A 20219-nucleotide genomic window follows, 5' to 3' on the forward strand; every position below is an offset into this window, starting at 1 on the left:
AAGGTATTCTCAGCTGAAGGAGAACTGGTCAACTGACATCAACGTTTTCATGGTTCTCTGACCCAATTTCAATGTATGTGGGGTGGTGTTTGGGGGATGTTCCACACACACAACACCAAGCAATTCTCAACTACCACCTGGGTGTCAGAGAATTCACCTCAGTTCTGACACTGTCCACCCAGAGATAGCATCAGATTCTACAAGTTAAGAGCTCTGCCCTGGGGATCCCTGGGTGGCTCAGCGGTTTAGCATCTGCCTTTGGCCCAGGGCACGGTCCTGGGGTCCGGGGATTGAGTCCCGCGTCGGGCTCCCGGCATGGAGCCTGCTTCTCCCTCCTCCTGTGTCTCTGCCTCTCTCTCTCCTCTCTCTATCATAAATAAATAAATAAATCTTTAAAAAAAAAAAAAAAAAGAGCTCTGCCCTGCAAGACTGCCCTCCACTCACTTCAGATGCCAGTCGTAAGCTTCAGGCTATTACTTGTGCTTCTGATCTACAGGCTACAGATTGGAGGTTCCAACTATCCCCTCCTTAGGTTCCTTTAATGTGCTGGAACAGCTCACAGAACTCAGGGAAACATTTAACTTAAAGTTACCAGTTAATTAAAGGATACAACAAAGGATACAAATCAACAGCCAGATATATAGGGGAAGGTATGGGGCAAGTTTGTGGAGCTTTGGTGCTCTCTCCTGGGTGCCACTCTCCCAGCATCTCCATGCTTTCACCAATCAGGAAGCTCTCTGAACCCAGCCTTCTTGGGTTTTTGTGGAGGATCCAATGCATAGCCATGAGTGACTAAGTCAATGTTCATTGGCTGCTTCAACTTCTGGGGGTGAGCACTGAAGATTCCAATGCTCTAATCACATGGTTGGTTCTCTTGGCAACCAGCACCGAACCACAAGTGGAGACTAGAAGTCACCCTCCTTAATATAACAAGAGATGCCTTTACCACTCTTTAAAATATATATATATATATATTTATTTATTTTTATTTTTTTATTTGAGAGAGAGACAGAGCGCACAAGTAGGCAGAGCAGCAGGCAGAGAGAGAGGGAGAAGCAGGTTTCCTGCTCAGCAGGGAGGCCCCACCCAGGACTCAAACCCAGGTACCCTAGATCCTGACCTGAGCTAAAGGCAGATGCCCAACCAACCAAGCCACCCAGGCGCCCCCAACCTTTATCACTCCTAGCACTTAGGAAGTTCCAAGGGTTTGGGGAGCTGTGAGCAAAGACCAACAGGAGAAATCTATTTTGGTTATCTGAATGACCAACTATATATTTCTTACAAATCACAGTTGGGAACAAGTCCTCCTATGACATTGGAAATCACAGTTGGGAACAAGTCCTCCTATGACATTGCAACATACATGGGCTTTTGGCAGGAGAAAGTTACCTGAACAAGGATTTGGAGTCTACTATTGCACAAAAACTACCCCAAAACTTGGTGGTTTTAAAAAACACTTGTTTATCATTTCTTACACATCAGCCGATACAGGCTGGGCATAGGTAGAATGTTTCTGCTCCACCTCTCTCTCACCCTGCTCAGAAAACAGCAGCTAGTCTGAGGAGTTTCCTCTCATAGGATAGCAGAGGTGCAAGAGAAAAACACATGGTCAATCCGAAGCCAAAGGGTGGGGAACTACATTCCAACCCTTTTGTGGAAGGAGCCATAAAGTCATCTGGCAAAGGACACATATAAAGAGAGGACATGAAGAATTAGAACCAATGATGCAGTCTACACAGCAACAGACAATAGAAAATCTTGAATGCTATGATAAAGAATTTAACTTTATTCTAAGACACTAGGTCTTACTTATTCTCCCCAGAAAAAAAAAAACCAGTAATTATATAACATAATAAAGGTGTTAGCTAACACTAAGGTGGTAATCATAGGGATGCCTAGGTGACTCAGTGGTTGAGCATCTGCCTTTGGCTCAGGGTGTCATCCTGGGTCCTAGGATTGAGTCCCGCATCGAGCTCTGCTTCTCCCTCTGCCTCTGTCTGCCTCTGTCTCTGTGTCTCTCATGAATGAATGAATGAATGAATGAATGAAGAATTTTAAAGTTAATCATAATGCACTACATAAATGTATCAAATCATTTGATTAATATCAAATGTATTAGTCTCTGTGTCTCTGAGATTAATATGAATTTAAAAAAGAAACTATGACACAAGCTGTAGTTTTCTGTCCTTATTTTTTTTAGATTTTGCTTCTTTATTCATGAGAGACAGAGAGAGGCAGAGACACAGGCAGAGGGAGAAGCAGGCTCCATGCAGGGAGCCCGATGCGGGACTCGATCCCGAGACCCCAGGATCACGCCCTGAGCCAAAGGCAGACGCTCAACAGCTGAGCCACACAGGTGTCCCCTGTCCTTATTTTGTCCCTGAGAAGGAGAGGCCTAAACAGCTGAGTAACCTGCCCGAAGGTGCCTGCTAATAACTGACAAAACTGGGGGTTGATGTAAAAGTGCTTTGATTAGAACCTGAGCTTATATAAGCTCTAAGGGCTGCCTTTGCAGATCTCTATCTACCTGCGCCTACTCTGCAGATCTTGGAGGTACTCATCCTATGAGCCAATTCTAAGAACGAAAAAAGGCAGGGAAGTTGGGGCCGAAAATAGATCGATCTCTCCTGTTGGTTCTGTTTCTCAAGAGAACCCTTCTAATGTCTCCCCGAGCCCATCTTTTTTTTTTTTTTTTTTTTTTAAGATTTTATTTATTTATTCATGAGAGACAGGCAGAGACAGGGGCAGAGGGAGAAGCAGGCTCATGCGGGGAGCCCGAGGCGGGACTCGATCCCGGGACGCCAGGACCACGCCCTGGGCTGAAGGCGGCGCTGAGCTGCTGAGCCGCTGCGCCACCCGGGGATCCCCTCCCCCTCCCCCAGCCCATCCTAAAACCCTCTACAGAAAACCTCTCTCGGCCTGGAGGCCTCGGCCGACTTACAGCCCATTCATCATCCTGACGCGCCGTCGGGTTTCCCGGGCCCTGGCGCCTCGCTCCGCCGGGCGCTCCAGCCTTTCAGCAGCCAGGCTCCCCCTGCACGCGTGCCTCTGCTTGGGAAACGAGGGCGATGACGTGCAACGCGCGCAAGCACGCACGCACGCGCACACGTCACGCGCACACGCCCGTAGCGGCCGGCCCTCAACCAACCGAGGCCCGACGCGGAGCAGGTGGCGCAGCGTCCGCGCCGCCTGAGCGGGAGGAGCAGGAGGCACGTGTGTGACACCAGTGGACGGCGTTTCTCGCTGCGGTAACCACTGCGGAGGTCCCTTGTGCTCGCTCCCCGCGCAGCTCGCGCTCAGCGCTTGGTGCTGGTGCTGCTTCCCGAATGCAGGCTTCCCCCGAAGCCCCCGCCCCGCTCCGTTCCTGCTGTTCCTGGAGCAAAACCGCGGGTGGCAGAACCAGGGAGGAAGCTCGGGGATGGGTGGGCCGTGACCCGCAGAGCCTGAGCACGCTGCCCGGGAAGCGGCACCGTGTGGAGGCCGCGGGAGGCCGCGCACGTGCCGAGGGCGCCGCCGTCCGTTCGGGAAGTACCGTGTCCTATGCTACGACTTCGTGTTGAGGTTCGCATTGCGCTGCAGGATCCACCCTATGTTTTCAGGCGCCTTCTCCAGATTTTTTTTTTTTTTTTTTTTTTTACTAAAGGGCCCCCTGTTACTGTGCTACTACTGGCTTTACTTGAAAGAAGAAGAGAAGAAGCCCCTCTGGCGGGAGGGCCTGGCTGGCCCAGTTGGTGGAGCGTGTGCCTCTTGATCTGGGGTCGTGAGTTCGAGCCCCACCGTGGTTATAGCGAATACTTAAAATCTTAAAAAAAAAAAAGAAAAAAGGGGCACCTGGGAGGCACAGTGGGTTAAGCGTCTGCTTTCCGCTCAGGTCCTGATCCCGGAAGCCTGCATCTGGGCTCCCTGCTCAGCGGGGAGTCTGCTTCTCCTTCTCCTTCTCCCTCTGCCCCTCCCCCCTGCTCAGGCGCACTTGGTCGCTCTCTGTCTAGATCAATCAAATCTTGAAACAAAAGAAAAAGAAACAGATCTTCAAAGTCACCCGTGCAGGCAAGTGGCTATGGCTGCGTGACACAGTGTAAAAAAGAGGGGAAGTAGAGAATTCCAGAACAATTTCCCTAACGCCCTACAGACATTTTGAATCAAATCAGGTACCAGTCATCTTGAGCCCTATTCTGGCCTCTGGAAAGCAGAGGAGCCCAGACAATGTGTATTGTGAACACTACCCTCCCCCCTCCTGGCTCTGCCTTTCCTATTCTGGTATTCTTCTTCCTTCCTTCCTTATTTGCCTAGCGCAAATTAGGTTTTCTTAATTATAACCCACATATGTTGCAGATAGCCGTAAATCCTTCCCAGAACAAAGACTATTAATGAAAAATGAGTGGGGCAGGCACTAGTGGTCCATCGGGCATACTGGAGGAATGCACAGAGGGGAACAGAGGTCCTGCTGGGCTGCACCACTTAATGTACCACAAAAAAAGGGCAGAGCACCATGACAGCCCAGATCCTGATGCAAAGCCTCCTTTCTCCTCCCTAGCTTTGCAGAAAGGCTCATTCAGACAGTTAAGGGACACAAGCAAACTAAATCATCATATACAACCAGTGTATCTTTCTCCATCCACAAAAGGGGACTTTTATTTACCAAACACACAGATTGGAGTCCATGTCTTCACAACCGGTCAGAAATTCATGTCACTGCTCTAAGTGGCTTATGAATTCCAGCACCCAGGTTGATAGACACACAATCAAGGATATATTTCTTATACAACTCTGTTTTGAGTAAGCTGATTTCTAACTCAACTTAAAGCTAAACACCTTTGTGGCAATTCAGATTATAAAAGACTCTTACGGGAACCAAGACTCTTCTCCTTTCCTAAATTCAGTCTATTTTTGATTCATACAAGCCTAAATTTCTAGGCTGTCTTGTTTAACTTCTAAACATATTTCAGCCTTTAAAGAGTGAATGAGGGAGTATAAATTGATGCAACTTTTCTAGGAAGCAATTTGGCAGTAAACATTAAGAGCCTTACGTTCCTTTATGGTTTTGCTCAGTAATTCCACTTCTGAGAAACAACCTGCAGATAAGGATTAAAATGTTGATCTTTGATATACGGAAATGGATTATACGTGAAGGTGCATTTCATGTAAAAGAGATAAAAAACTGGAAACAATCCAAATGACCTGAGATAGCAGAATTGTCTAGTTTTGAAGTCATAGAATATACTATTCTGCAGTTCCTAGCAATGATGCATACTTGAGTTTTACTCCCTGTGGGAAATGTTCATAATAGAAAAAGTAGTGGTACCTGGGTACCTCGGTTGGTTGGGCGTCTGCCTTTGGCTCAGGTCATGATATCGGGGTCCTGGGATCGAGCCCTACATCATGCCCCCTGCTCAGCAGGGAGTCTGCTTCTCCCTTTCCCTCTGCCCCTCCCCCTGTTCTCCCTCTCTTTTTCAAATGAATAAAAAATATGTTTTTTTTTTTTTAAGTAGAAAATGGGCACCTTGGTGACTCAGTTGGTTGAGCACCTGTCTGTTGATTCTGGCTCAGGTTGTTATCTCAGGGTGTGGGATCAGCCCACGTAGGGCTCTATGCTCAGCTAGAAGTCTGCTTGTCCCACTCCCCACCTCCCAGCCATGCTTGCCCTCTCTCTAATGAATAAAATCCTTAAAAAAAAAAAAAAAAAAGAAACAAAAAACAAGAAGAAATAGAAAACAGAACTGCAAATACAGTACACCCCTAATTATAACACACACAGACATCCACAAATATGTATTCCAAGGAAGTGCACTAAAAGTATCTGAAGGATGAGATGATTGGTAAGTTTCATTTTCTTTTCCACATGGGTCTCCATTTTCATGTTCAGCAAGGAGTATGTTCTCATTTCCTGATCACTAATTGAAATAAAAGTTGCATTTAGGAATAGGAATTAGTGTAGAAATCTACCAGAAAAAAAAAAAAAAAAAAAGAAATCTACCAGAAAGCAAAGTATTGATTTCAATATCCTTTTTATTAAATTATAAAACTGTTGTCAATACACACACTTTTGGAAATACAGTTTTTCCAAGTATCTGCTTTTCTGGAGCACATGGTTTAAACAAAAATTTCTATACCGATTTCTTGGTCGTCAAGCTATTTAGCACTGGTAGCTGAACTACCACATGTAGCTACTATATATACAGAGTTTATGGAAAATATTACAAAGACAAATGCCTTGAAAAGATGACACAGTGCAGAGAAAACCATAGTTATTAAGCTGGTATAAAACTTTAGTCAAAATAGTCTTAGTCCATTATGGCTTTGCATAAAGCTTCAAAGGAAGAATATTTAAGACACTTCTCATCAAAGGCACTTAGAGTTGTAATAAAATATTTCTTTGAATTTAGTTGGGAGTCCAACAGCATTTTAATTCCTTTTTCACATTCCATCTCTCATTGAAACAGTCCTCAAAGGCAGATATTAATGAGGGAAAATAGTTATCACTTCTTAATATACATGTTAAAAATACGCAAACAGAATTAATACAAATTTTGGTCCACTGAAGCAGGTAACAGTATCAGACTGTAGTGTTTCTCTTGATTCTGAGCAAAAAGCCATCAACTCTCAAGACCCAGTTCCACAAACAGAGCCCTCAGTTTTTATTTGCATTGGCTGCCCCCGGGGCTCCCCTTGAGGAAATGGGAGTTCAGGGTCCCACATCTCCGCAGTGCACTTTCCCTAGAAAGAACCGTCGCATGCTCAGTGGGAGCGCTGCTCCGAGGTGGTGGCAGTGGGGAGACGGACACGCCGACTATCAGGCATCTATAATTCCGTGTCCCGGTACCGGGAAGGCTGGCTGTAATAGCCACGCTTCGAGTGTTCGGACAGCTGCTGGCGGTATTCTTCCTCTTCAGCATCACTGCCATAACTTCCTCTGGGATCCTGGTAGAGCCTGGAAGGGCCTTTCTGGGGCTCGGGTGGCCTGGAACTAATGAAGTGAGAGTGTTAAATGCCTCCCAAAGCTCATCCAGGGCTTCTGACTGCCCGCGGAAGGGCGGCCACATGGCCCAGACAAATCACAGACCTCAGAGACACACGCCACACTCTGCTGGCAGGGCAGGGCTACCTTGGGCCCCACTCCAGTTTCACTGTGGGGATTAACAGGTTAAGGCCATTGTCATGTGGGCAGTGAGTGAGGAAGTCAGCCCTGTGTTCCCTGACCTAAGAATTCCCCTGCTGGACCGAAGGTGCCTTCCCCATCCCTGAGTCTTTGGCTATAAGCTCACCCAGCAGAGTGACTTCTCTTCTAGTTTCAGTCAACTAGGGACCACCTGGTTGGCTGTACCACTGCTCAATTGTTAAAGAAGAAATTTGCCTTTCGTGTTCTATTGCTGTAAAACTGGTCTCTAGCTTCCAGTCAGCACAGCCAAAAGAAACTGTGACTTTCTTTTTCTGTTCTCGGAAGCAGGAAACAATCCAGTATAAAAACCTCAACAGGAAGACACTGCCATAATTCCTAATGCTTATATGGCATTTTAAATATGAAGCATCTTACCAACACTGGCCCATTGATCATCACCTTCCCTTCAGACCACAGTTCAGCACAAGTGGCCTGACTTTGCTATGTGATGCAAAGGAATTAAGGAGCTTGGCTAAGAGCCAGAATATATTAGTGACAAAACAGTTAGTGTCTAAGCCCCAGGAATTCTGCTCATGTGCTCTCCCAATACAGTTTAATGTATCTATGCTTCAGTGTGTTAAAGGGGTCTAATTTGAAATGTCAGTGATTAAGCTCTTGGTTTTAGCACACAAGCAAAATTACTATGAAATTTTGACTCTATAATCTTTACGATTAAATTTGAATAAGGGGGTACTTAGGTGGTGCAGCTGGTTAAGTGTCCGACTCTTGGTTTCAGCTTAGGTCGTGATTTCAGGGTCATGGGATTGAGCCCTGTGCTGGGCAGAGCACTCAGCGTGGAGTCTGCCTGAGATTCTCTCTGCCCCTCCTGCTTTTGTTCTCTCTCTAAAATTAAAAAAAAAGGGATCCCTGGGTGGCGCAGCGGTTTGGCGCCTGCCTTTGGCCCAGGGCGCGATCCTGGAGACCCGGGATCGAATCCCACATCGGGCTTCCGGTGCATGGAGCCTGCTTCTCCCTCTGCCTATGTCTCTGCCTCTCTCTCTTTCTCTCTCTGTGACTATCATAAATAAATAAAAATTTAAAAAAAATTAAAAAAAAATAAATAAAATTAAAAAAAAATAAAAAATAAAATTTTTTTTTTTGACTGGATAAGGTAAATCATTGGCCAGGGTGGGGGGGTGGTGGTGGTGGTCTTCTTGTTACATTGATACGTAGGTGAAGAAATTTTTTTCTTAGGAGTCCTAGACAAGCCCTCTTTTTAGACCTAATACTGCTGAGCAGCCCTTACCTTGTGTGCTGGGACAGGCCAGGGTCTGGCTTGTGTGTTTTGATTGGAACTGCATAGATGTCAGGATGCTTCTGAGCAATTTCAATCTGTGGTAATTAAGGGAAACAAAGAAGAACAAAAGGGAAAGAATGAATGATTGCTGGTGTGGCTTGCTGGTTTCTTGCTGGTCCCATTTTCCAATCCAAACTATTTTAAGTAGAGGAGGAAAAATAGAAGCAACTCTCTAGTTTTCATGGTTGTGTATGATTACCTAGTATTTCATGTCAAAATAGGTAAAATGTTTAAAAGCAATGAAATTCTGCCATATGCTACAGTAAGGACAGATACTGTATGATTCCATTTAAATGGGGTTCCTAAGTAATCCAGTTCACAGAGACAGACAGTAGTACGGTGATTACCAGGGCTGGGGGAGGGAGGATAGAGCTTCAGTGAGGAGATACGACAAAGTCTCAAGATGGATGGTAGTGATGACTGCAGAACACTGTGAATGTACTTAATGCCACTAACCACTTAAGAAATAGTTAAAATGGGGAAAAATTGTTAAAATGGTAAATGTATATTTTACTGCCAAAACAAACAAAACCGAGAAAGAAAAATGCTCAGAAGCACTGCTGCTGTTGTGACAGACTTAAATGAGGAAAACTCCCATATTCACTGGACAGGATATGATCAATGAGCCTTCATTTAAATTCTTGACTGTTAAAAGATTATATGTGCATATGGCACAAAAATTCAAACTGTATCGAAAACTACAATCTATGGGCCTTTCATTTTAGCATACAAGGTTTGCTTGTTTTCTTTCTTTTTTCTTTTTATTTTGTTTGTTTTCTATGGCAAATCTGGGAGCAAATTTAAATTCAGTTACCAAATGAATACAACGGATGTTTTAATGAAAAATAACTTCTGAGAGGCACTGCTTCTCTTGTCATACTTCCCCATTCCAGAACCTGATATAAAGTTCTAAGTATGAAAAGCAGAATCTTATTCACCTATAGTTGTCAGGCTTTCTTGATTATAAGAAAAGGGACACAGTGATAGATGATAATCTGGAAATGACATACACATAGCATGTGCCTGTGGTATCATTGCATGTGAACATCCTTTTCAGGTCTGTATGAAAAAAAGACTGCAAATCATTATATTAAATGAAACCTAACATTTTTACTGTTGACATGCTAAGGTAATCTAGTGGTTTAAAAATAATTACCCTTGCATTCTGTGCTTCTTGAAGCTCCTGCATTCTCTGTAATCTTGCCTTGTGATCCATCTTCTCAAATATTTTAACTTTGCCCAGGACAGACTTGGGAGCGCCTTCTTGCTCTTCACTGCCCTCTCCCACCTCCTCACTCTCTGGGGAAGGGACAGGAGTGGAGGGCTTCAGTATAGACCTTCCAAAGGAAGGTTTTGCTGCAATAGGAGGAGGACAGCTTCTGGTAGATGCCCCAGAAACTTCATTACCAGCAACAGCTGAGGGGTTTGACTTATAGTCATGGGATCTGGAGATGTCAAAGGATTCTTCTCTGTTCTGAGTTTTGGCCTGCAGAGAACAATGAACATATATTTACCTTGGGCTTTCAGTTTATTTTCAAATCTGTATTAGTGATTTAATACACTCCCATTTCCTGATCAGTTTCCAGAAGTGGTCAACAAATACCATTCTGACAAGGGATCAAATACTACAGGACAAACAGCCACTGGTTGGGCATCCTGAGCCCTACCCTGCTTCCTACAAAAAAGTATTAAGAACTCTAGGAAACCAAGAGGGTGTTGGGGAAGGGTTGGGGGCCTACAAGTTTAGAGGTAGTTCAGACCTACTTTTGTACTAGAGGATATTAAGATTAATACCTTGGAAAAAGACCTCAGAACAAGTCGGGGGTGTTCAAGATCAAAGAGTGGGATTCTGAGTTCACATAACAAGGGTGCATGCCCTAGCTCAGAGGGAAGGCCTCTGTCCAGCCATGAATGAGACTAGAGCAGGAAGGGTAGCATATAATGCCAATGGCCACTTTTCCTTCATCCTTTGATCCTAGGCCTGGTTGTATATTTTCAGTGATATATTTTATGAGGTCCCTATTTCTGACAGTTCATACAACCAGTGATTGCTTTCTTCCTATCTAAGGTATTGAGCTAAATGGAGAAATCTTACTAGGTTATAAGGAAAAGCCTATACTTACAGATTTGGTTCATATGACATATACCATGTGTTCTTATATTGATTCTGTTCTGAGTAATGATTTAATTTAAAAATAAATTAAGCTGGCCTCATAATGAGAGGGATCATAAACAGTGGTGGTGATTGTTTTCTTTAGTCAATCATCAGTAGGGATTTTCTGGTATATCTAAATCAGATTGTGGGCAGAAAACTCTAACTGAACAAGAAAAACAGATTCTGAGATCAGTGTTTCTGGGCATTTAGTATTTGTCAAACTTTTATTCTTGCTACAAAAAAATTTTAATGAAAAATAAAATAAATGAATGAATAAGTGAATAAATAAATACCAACAGTTCTAAACCTGTATGCTCTTCCTAAAACTGCCTTTCCTTCTTTTCACTCTTCCCTAATTTTAGGGTTCACCCAACAAACCAAAAGATGCGTTTTAATAACAAAGAAGTGAGCCAAAAACATAAATTCAACACCATTCATTGTGTGTGCTCTTCCTGGCTATGCAGGAAACTGGGTGTCTGCTTCCTCTTCCTCCCCATCATGGGCTTCCCAGCCACGTACCTTGGGCGGCTCTGGCTTGAATGCGGGGGGTGGACTACTGTCCCTAAGTTGATCTCTGCTAGCAGCCCTCCTCATCTGAGCTCGTGGCTCTGGGCTGGGCTTCCTTATGCTCTACAAAACATAAAGGTTCATTCACAAGAAGATCCCAGCAAAGAGAAGAGAACACTCATCTGCTTTGCTGGAGTTTTGCCAAGTTGCAAAAAGTTCAGAAGTTGAGGTTCATAACTTGTATAAATGGAGATACCCCAGTGCTTCTTTACTAAAAAAGGCAGGTATCAGCAAATACCTATTAGCTAATGCTTTATACTTTTTTTAATTAGCTGCAATCCATGTTAATTAATAGTCTCTTCCTTTAAAATAATTCCTCCCCACACACAAAATCCTCCCAAAGTCTAAAATCTCTTTTGTTACTTACAGCTATTAATATTTTTAAGCATTAGGCTCATCTACACCTGTAGACATGAGGGAGTTAATTTATTCTTTATAACTTGTCTACTAATATATACTAATTTTTTGGCCTTGGTGGGTTTTATCTTCCCTTCACCTTATTTTTTTTTTTTTGTACTTTTATTTCATAAAGAATAAAATCATTCACCAAAATGAGCTGACTTGCTAAAGAGAAGTCCACAAGAATAACAACTATTCAAATATATGGATAACCTCATTTACACTGTTCCAATGTTCTCTGAGGTACAACTAATAATTGGTCCTAACTTAGTGCCTATTGACATAATCTCTAGGATCACAGAAGCTATTCACCAGTGGATGCATAGTACACATGACCAGATGTATATTTGATCATAAACTCAATTAAAAAATTGAAGTACAAGAGAGAAGGAAACTGATGGGGAAACACTCAGGAGTTCCAGCAAGATTAGAAAGGTTAAAGGGAGGATGGATAAGAAAAAGCAAGGATACCTAAAAGTACAGAGAGACCTAATCAAAGGTTACAAGTAAATACAACAAAATTGTATTTAAAAATAATGTTCCACTTGTAATTTGGACAGCTGGCACATAAAGCTGTTCAGTGTATCCATCATGCCCTAGATCATCAGTGTGATGAGTGCTGATCAAGTCAATCTCTCCCAGCACTTAGTTCCTGTCTGGCTTTCCCATGGACCACAAATGCTATCATGTAGGCATTGACTTGGGATCATAAGCCCCCTAGAAGTCATCTGTTCCAACTCAGGAATACCTTCCAAAGCACCCTGAATAAACAGTTGTCCAGAAGAATTCAAGTGAAACACCAGAACGTCCTTTTCCTGCTCATGGCCTCACAGCCTGTGGTCTGCCTCGCCTCACCTCCTCATGCTGCACCGGCTCCGAGGAGCGGGTGATGGAAGACACCAGTGGCTCCTCAGCTGGCTCATCCAGCTCATTGTCAGTGTAGGCACCTCCTTCACCGTCGGTGTCTTCAAAGTCACTGATGAGGCGGCTGTCGCAACTCAGATAGTCTGCGCCCATGGCAGTTAAGTAGGACATGCGGTCTTCAGGGTCATCATCCATCCCTTCCATCTAGAGGAATTTGTTTCGGAGGGTCAGTGGGGTCGACTTGGCTCCTGGGAGTGGGGACTCAAGAAAATTCCCAAGGGCACAGCCAAGTGACTGAAACTTTGACATGCCCTAGAAAGGGAAGTCATCTTTATTTTCCTGAAATCACTTGGCTTGAAACGACTATTCATTTTTTGTGCAGGGATTCAAATTGGAACCCTCCACCCTATCCTTACTACCATCCTGTATCCCACTACTGAGCCATGCTTCCTCAGATTATTGTGCTTCTCTTCTAGAATTTGGGCTCCTTTTCAGCTTTTTCTGCTAACACTTGTCCCCTGTAATAAATTCACACTGCCTGGTGCCTGCACACCTCTCCACTCTTCGACAAAATTCTCAAATCCCCAAGGAAGGAAGCTATGTCCTGTTCAACCTATTCTCACAAAGGAGGCTATCACAGAACCTCAGCAGGCTGTAAGCACTTAGAAGATGCTAGACATCTTGACTACACATGCAGTTTCCAAAGGGCAAGACTAGGACTCAACAATCTAATTAGTAATTGAGTCACTTTCACAACAAAATCATCCTCTGACATCTCACAAACTAGTTCAGTTCAGATGGACTACAGAATACTAGCACCAAAGCCTCCTTAGAACCACAGGAACTTGTATGATCTCTTTGCTTCCTCCATTCAGTAGAACTGTGGGTAAACTACCTGCATGGATGAGAAGCTAGCCAATTTTAGAGGCCTACACAAGCTTCCAAGCACTCTCTTACCAACCTATTCAAATTCCTAGGACACATTTTCCTCCAATCTTTTAAACAAATGATTCCAACTCTGCTTGCTAGCTTTTCCTTTTTTAAAAAATTCATTTTTAATCATATTCTCCATGACTCTCATCCTCACCTCTCCCCTCCATGCTGACTTTCCTGTATCCTTAGTAAGCTGTGGAGCTCAGCACAGATCTTGTAAGCTCTGATTAGTGTGCTTGGAATACAACACTAGTTACTACGTTAAAAGTAAAAGGGAAGTGAATGTAGGGTCACATACATCACATTCTACTTTTGTTTGAAAAGTCCCTTAATTTTATTTTTCAGAGAATTTATAAAATTTCCAACTTGATTAGCACATATGTTGAAATCACTTCAAATGGGCATAGTTTGACTACATTCACTACCCTCCTGAGAAAAGATTCAGAACACGGACTCTCACCTCATAGCAGAATATCTATGCCACATACCTTTCCTTCAGAGACCCAAACTGCTTCTCCTTGCTGATGCTGAATTGTGTCCTTCAAGCTGCCAAACCAGCTATCATTGGCTGAATTTAGGTTGATAGTAGCTATAGAAATGTAAACAAAAGGTTTGCATCAATTTCCAGAGCAATGTTTATTAAAAATGCTACTTCACATATAATTTTCCTCATTTTTGTCATATCTGAATTAATACTTTGGCAAATGCAAGAAAAAGTACGCACATATTTGAACAATAAATCCCTTTAGTTGAATGTAATTAAAACCCTTACCCATCTAGCTATTGGGAGTTTACATTACAGATGAATGTTATAAAGCTAAAAATGAATTACGTTCTTTTCAGAATGTCTACTTTTCAGAAAAGCTACCTTTAAAAAATATGTTTTTAACAACCATGTGTTTAGGAGCAAAGAAAACATATCTAAAACAAATATAAAAGTACTATATTTTAAAGACTGTTACATAGGCATGTATGTGACAAAAATATATACAAATTTACTGTTGGATATCTCAAAAAAATAGTAAAGGTAACATTTAAGTGTATATAACTTTGATGGACTTAAATATTTTAGAATATACATACTTAACCGATCTCTACAGATGTATATTCAAAGAATATAAATTTTCTATTCCAAACAAAATATACCTTAGATAGCAGTACTATGGATCGACCAAGCACTTTTCCAAATACCTTACACAGGTGAGCTCATTTCTTGTTTATCCAAACCTTTCATAGTAGGTATTGCCATTTTACAGAAGAGACATTGAGAGACAGTAGTTAAGAGTAACTATCTGGTCTAAGACCTGACACGAAACAAGTGAAGAGTGAAGAAACCTAGATGCAAGCTCAGTTTGCTTTTAGAACCTATGGCCCTAGCCACCCACCGTACAACACAGCTCATCTAAAAATGAGTACAAAATAACCAAATAAAACATATGCAGTTGTCCTCCAGCAGTATGTATTTATGGACCTAACAGGGATAAGCCGATCAAGCAAATTGCTCAGTTGGGCTTAAAATGATCAGACTGAAGGTAAATTAGGATTTTTTTAAAACTATGTCATAGCTTTTTATTTATTTATTTAAAAATTTTTTATTTATTCATGAGAGACACACACACACACAGGCAGAGACACAGGCAGAGGGAGAAGCAGGCTCCATGCAGGGAGCCCGATGTGGGACCCGATCCCAGGACTCTAGGATCATACCCTGAGCCGAAGGCAGGTGCCAAACTGCTGAGCCACCCAGGGATCCCCATGTCATAGCCTTTTATTAAAGGGTATGGCATTATGTGTAGCACCCAAAAGAAAACCAGGGCTTGTAAGAGCTGTTAGGCCCCCTGGTCTATCTATCCTGAAGTCTGTGTAATTATGTAAGTGTGTGTGTATGTGTGGCCAAAAAAGAACCATTAAGCAATTTGTAAGCAACTGTGTTTCAAGTTTTCTTCCTAGTAATCTATGCCATTCTTCCATTTCATCTAACCCTGACCTTGGAAAATCCTGAATGAGCTTAGAATTTCCTTGGTTATCAATTATTTATAGTATTAGAACAAACTGATACATTGGACAACTCAAGGAAAATTAACCTTGATTCCTTGGACTTTTGTATCTTTATCATGGTACTTTGCAAAGATTATTGTTCTCCTAGGTAAAATATGATGCCATGGTATTTAAATATGGAAATGAGATTGTATACCCTAGAAACAAAAAATAAATGGTTTGCAGGAAATTTATACTGTAAAGCTGCTTTTTGAGCCTTATATTGGAGTTATTTGAGATGAATACAGTTTGTATCATGAGGAAGACCTAAAGTTAAAAGGGCCATTTATGCAATGGAGAGAATATGTTCATTCATGCCTCCTGATAAAATGAAAAAGTCATAAGACCGATGATTAAATTTACATCGAATCAAGTATATGAAAAAAAAAATCAGTGTAGTTCATTTCTTAAGCTTCCTATAAAGGTAACACAGACTAAGTTGCTCCATCCAACTCATGCCCTTGACCTCCTCCTTTTAAGAAGTGGGTGGCACAACTGTGATATTGCCTTCCCTTGCAATCAAGTACCTTTGATTTACTGTTGGGTTTTGTTCATTAGGTTTTTACATATTCTTTGACTTTGAGCATTATTATACGCTATATATATCAGTTAATTCCTGTTGCTCCCAACCTCTGGACTAGGCCTATATCCCCTTGGATAGACTTAATGCATCTCTGAAACTCCAGACAATGAAATATATAAAGAATCTGCAGTTAACCTCTGTCTTAGCTGGAAATCCTGGAACTTTGAGGCCATCCATTCCCAGCCGTTGAACAAGTATGGTCATTACTCCCTCCCCAGCCAAGGAGGATGTTGGGAAGTGCCAAGTGCAACAGCAGATGGTGACATGTAAGGCTGGACAGGTGGGGAGAAACTGGAAATGACTGCTAAAAGATACTGGGTTTCTTTTTGGAATAATGAAAACATCCTAAAATTGATTGTGGTGATGGCTGTACAGTTCTGAATATACTAAAACTCACTGAATTGTACACTTTAAATGGGTGAATTATAGGTTATGTAAATTAAATCTCAACCTATTCATGTGACAGGGACCCTCCTATAAATGAGCAACCATCAACCAAGGTATCTAGCCAGAGACCTCCATCTTATTCCGCTGGTTACCAGTCTCTACATTCCCATGGGAAACCAAGAATTGGCTACTACAGTTTGGGTTCTTTCAGCTGGTACAAGTTTCACTTTTTCCCTCAAGCATTTTCAAAGACTGTATAATGACATGGAACTATTTTTTTTTACATGTAATATTGAAAGATAGTAAAATAGATATAAAGTAGTATCACTAATAATAACAGTGGCCTTTGTTGAATACTTGGAAAATTCTAGGACTGAACTGTAAAAATTTCACATTACTGAAACCTGGAGAAGCTAATAGAAGTGCTAGAATATCCTGTGGTACTTTAAAAATCCCACAATTTCACATTTATAAATGGTGGCGGCCCTGCTTGGGTCTCTCAGTACAGTTCCATTTCATTGGTCTTCAAACCATGAAATGAGTGCTTCAGGAATTTCAAAAAAACATGTAATTCAAACATTGTTTGAAAAATAATTTTGTGACAAATACACATAAATGCATTCTATAATAAATTTTTTTAAACTGAGAAGGAAAGGTAGCTTAACATTTTAACTTACACTGAGAATTAACTTGCTTTGGGGCAGATCTCAGAATAAAGCTTCCCTTGTCATCTCCACTTAACTGAGGAGTACCTTGAGTTTGCGAGGGGAGTCATTTTAATATTGTCATTATTAAATATTCATCTGCCGCAAAAAGGACTTTCTCCTTACTGTGCATAAAGGGAAAAGGATTTTTGAGCCTGGGGAGACCACCTACAACATTACTGGATTGGATTTGGATTTTGAATTACGGTGTTCATCAGAGAAGTTCTATTATTCCTACTTAGTAATTCAAAAAAATGCCATAAACTTATTTTCCTTCCTGGTATCTCTTATCCTCAAATGAACCCTAACTTCAGCTCTGAGACATGCCCCTAGTCATTTAGTGGACTTAACCAGAGGTGGAGGGAGGGTGTGAGGTGGGATTTAATATCAGTCACAATCTTGCAGGTTTTGGTTAAATGGATGACTTACCTATTAAAGGGAGGAATTACACTGTATGACCCTTTCCAGCATTAAAAAATACATCTGTGTTCTATAGAATACTGGACACATAGTCCATTTCACCTGAGCTCAGCCATACACTAGATGTGTGACCTTGCAGAAGTTGCTGACCTTTCTTATGGTCTAATAAGCAGACATGAAAGGCTGTACCTCTATTAGCTACTGCTATAATAAAAATAGTAATAATTATTATTACCATAAGTAGTAGCAGTAATAAAAACAACAGAGGAAATATATATGAATGTATCAAAAGCACAAGCTCTTAAGACTCTACATTCATAAAAACCCAGTTTATTATAGACCACTCTTTCCTATACATGTGGCTAAATTACCTGTCAGTTTCAGCATTTTACCATAGTGGTAAAAAGTGCGTCTCTTTACCAAGAAAAGCCAGTGACAATAAAACAAGAGTCTGATGTAGAGATATATTCATCAACTTCCTCCTTTCCCAGTGTCAGATATGCTAAAAATGACACAGGTAACGGTGAGCAGCACTGAACTCGAAAGAGCTCTCATTACCCTCAAGTATATTCTATCCACACAGTCCCTCCCACAAAACTGCATGACCAAAAACTTCATATAACCCTTTAAACCTGAATTGTACCACATTCACAGAACTAGTGACATATATAGGTACTGCATATATTCAGTTACTCAACACACTACATTCTTACATTATTTTTCTTTTATAAGGAATAGTAGATGTGGGTCTTCATTTCAGGAACTTAAAACTGTTATGTAAAACTTAAAACATACACAAAGTAGAGAGAACATGAACTTCCTTGTCTGCATATATTACCCAGCTTCCACAACTGTCAATTCTTGGCTAGTCTTCTCTATATCCTCCACCCACTCTCCTCACCAAAGATTATTTAAGCAAATGCTACTAGGCATATTAGGTCATCCATAAATATATATTAGGTCCATCCATTAATATTTTATTTAGCACAGAGTCCTATAAGATAAAGACTTTTTATTTTAAAACATAATCACAGTATGATTTATTATCCTAAAAAGGAGTAATAAATCCTTAATATCATCCAATACACAGAGTGTTCAAGTTTCTATTTTGGGGACCTTTTTAAATAATGAAACCAAGTTCCTAGCACCCTGTTGGTGCACATATGCATGGTAAGTAGGGCACAATGATACAATCTATATAGAGATGTGGGTGCTAGATGGTGCACTGGGCTCAATCACTAGCTTGCAGTCCCACACAAAAATTTGAACCCATCAAAATGACAAATTTTTGCATGTCATGGATCTTTATGATCATTTTCAGCCAAAATTAAATATATAAACACCATGAAACTAATATACTGATAGGATTCATTTGTCTTCAAGGAGTCATGAATAGGATTCCAGACCACTCTTCTTTGTTCAAATTATTTTCTTAATTCTTCCATTCTTCATTCTCTATTTCCCATTGTGGAGCAAAGACAGTTTTAAATTTCACTTACCTGTAAAAAGATGTGCACACGTTTTCTTAAGCTTGTTGGCTTGATCATACAACTTCCGAGAACTTTTGTTGGATGTTGGATTCAACCTCTGTCTCATGGTTTTGACACCTTGTCTAGAGTCTGGGTTGAAAAAAATCACAATCGGGAACCACTGAGTATAATTCAACAGGTCCACAGCTTTAGGAGTCACATCCAATAGTGCATGCTTATCCTGTTAGAAATGGGCAAAAGTTATGTAAATGTATATATAAAGTCATACAGCAACAGAGAGTTTGTCTTAAGGCTGCATCAGATAAAACTTATCAGTTTAAATCAAAAAGCAGAAAATGTTCTCCTCCACATTATGCCCACTGCTAAGAAAATGAATTAACATGCTATTTGGTACAGTGCTGAGAACTCTGAAAAAAACAGTACATCCCTGCGACTGAACATCGGCTGATTTCCACACAATGCAATAGTTTACATTTATATTCATTATTTATCATTAACATTTAATGATTATTAAAATACAGATTTTGTTCCAAAAAGGATTGCAGCAAACTATGACCCAATTATTTCTGACAACATGGCCTTTGGATGAATTTCCTCACCTGTTCAATAATTTGCCTCACAGTATTTAACCGGACCACCCCACTAGATTTCTCGGATCCTGCATCTTTTGGTTCCGTTTCTGCAAAAGCAAAAACAAAGGGCTAATTAATTTTTTTTTATTAATTTTTTTTTAGAAACTGGGACCAAAGACTTCATCCCAGCATCAGCAATGGTGAGACATCTGATGTCAGGAGCCGCCCTGAAGAGAGACCATGAGAAGGACCCATCACACCTCTTTAACTGAAGTCTAATCATGAGGGAGCAGGTAGTCCAACAACTGAAGACAAAGGGCTTGGACTCTGCAAGATATCAAGTCAGAAAAAAAAAGAAAAAAGGAGAATCTAGAAAGACGTAAATAGACTATATACTAAATAGTATTACCCTATTAGTGTTAAATTTCTTGGCTGTGACAATGTAGTATAGGAGAAGAATGTCCTTGTGAAGAGATTCTCATTGGTAAAAACTTAGTTTCAAATGGTTCACAAGAAGTTTTTTTTCAAGTGTGTGTCTATGTCTATGGCAGGGGATATATATGGCAAGCTTTTTGATCAGTGACAGTAACTACACATGAAAGGTATGTGGGTATTCATTATTTTTTCATTTTTCTTGTATGCTATTAGATATTTT

General features: G+C 41.2%; 1 protein-coding gene and 1 long non-coding RNA gene across 2 annotated transcripts in view; one reads left to right on the top strand and one right to left on the bottom strand.

Annotated features, from left to right (window-relative positions):
• The first annotated feature begins 3130 nt into the window (after nucleotides 1-3130).
• LOC111096760 lies at nucleotides 3131-20067 on the top strand. The gene is made up of 2 exons (XR_005354212.1): nucleotides 3131-3248; nucleotides 19727-20067. It is a non-coding gene; the product is annotated as an uncharacterized LOC111096760 (long non-coding RNA).
• Nucleotides 5991-20219, bottom strand: part of TJP2 (tight junction protein 2) — a 105025-nt gene continuing 90796 nt past the window's right edge. Inside the window, 8 exon segments of the mRNA NM_001003204.1 lie at nucleotides 5991-6964; nucleotides 8403-8488; nucleotides 9610-9939; nucleotides 11128-11238; nucleotides 12430-12642; nucleotides 13860-13960; nucleotides 19002-19212; nucleotides 19592-19671. Of these exon segments, the coding sequence (NP_001003204.1) occupies nucleotides 6799-6964; nucleotides 8403-8488; nucleotides 9610-9939; nucleotides 11128-11238; nucleotides 12430-12642; nucleotides 13860-13960; nucleotides 19002-19212; nucleotides 19592-19671 (1298 nt within the window). The 3' untranslated portion in view covers nucleotides 5991-6798.

The sequence above is a fragment of the Canis lupus genome, chromosome 1 (genome assembly GCF_011100685.1).
Source record: "Canis lupus familiaris isolate Mischka breed German Shepherd chromosome 1, alternate assembly UU_Cfam_GSD_1.0, whole genome shotgun sequence".
NCBI classification, from domain to species: Eukaryota; Metazoa; Chordata; class Mammalia; order Carnivora; family Canidae; genus Canis; species Canis lupus.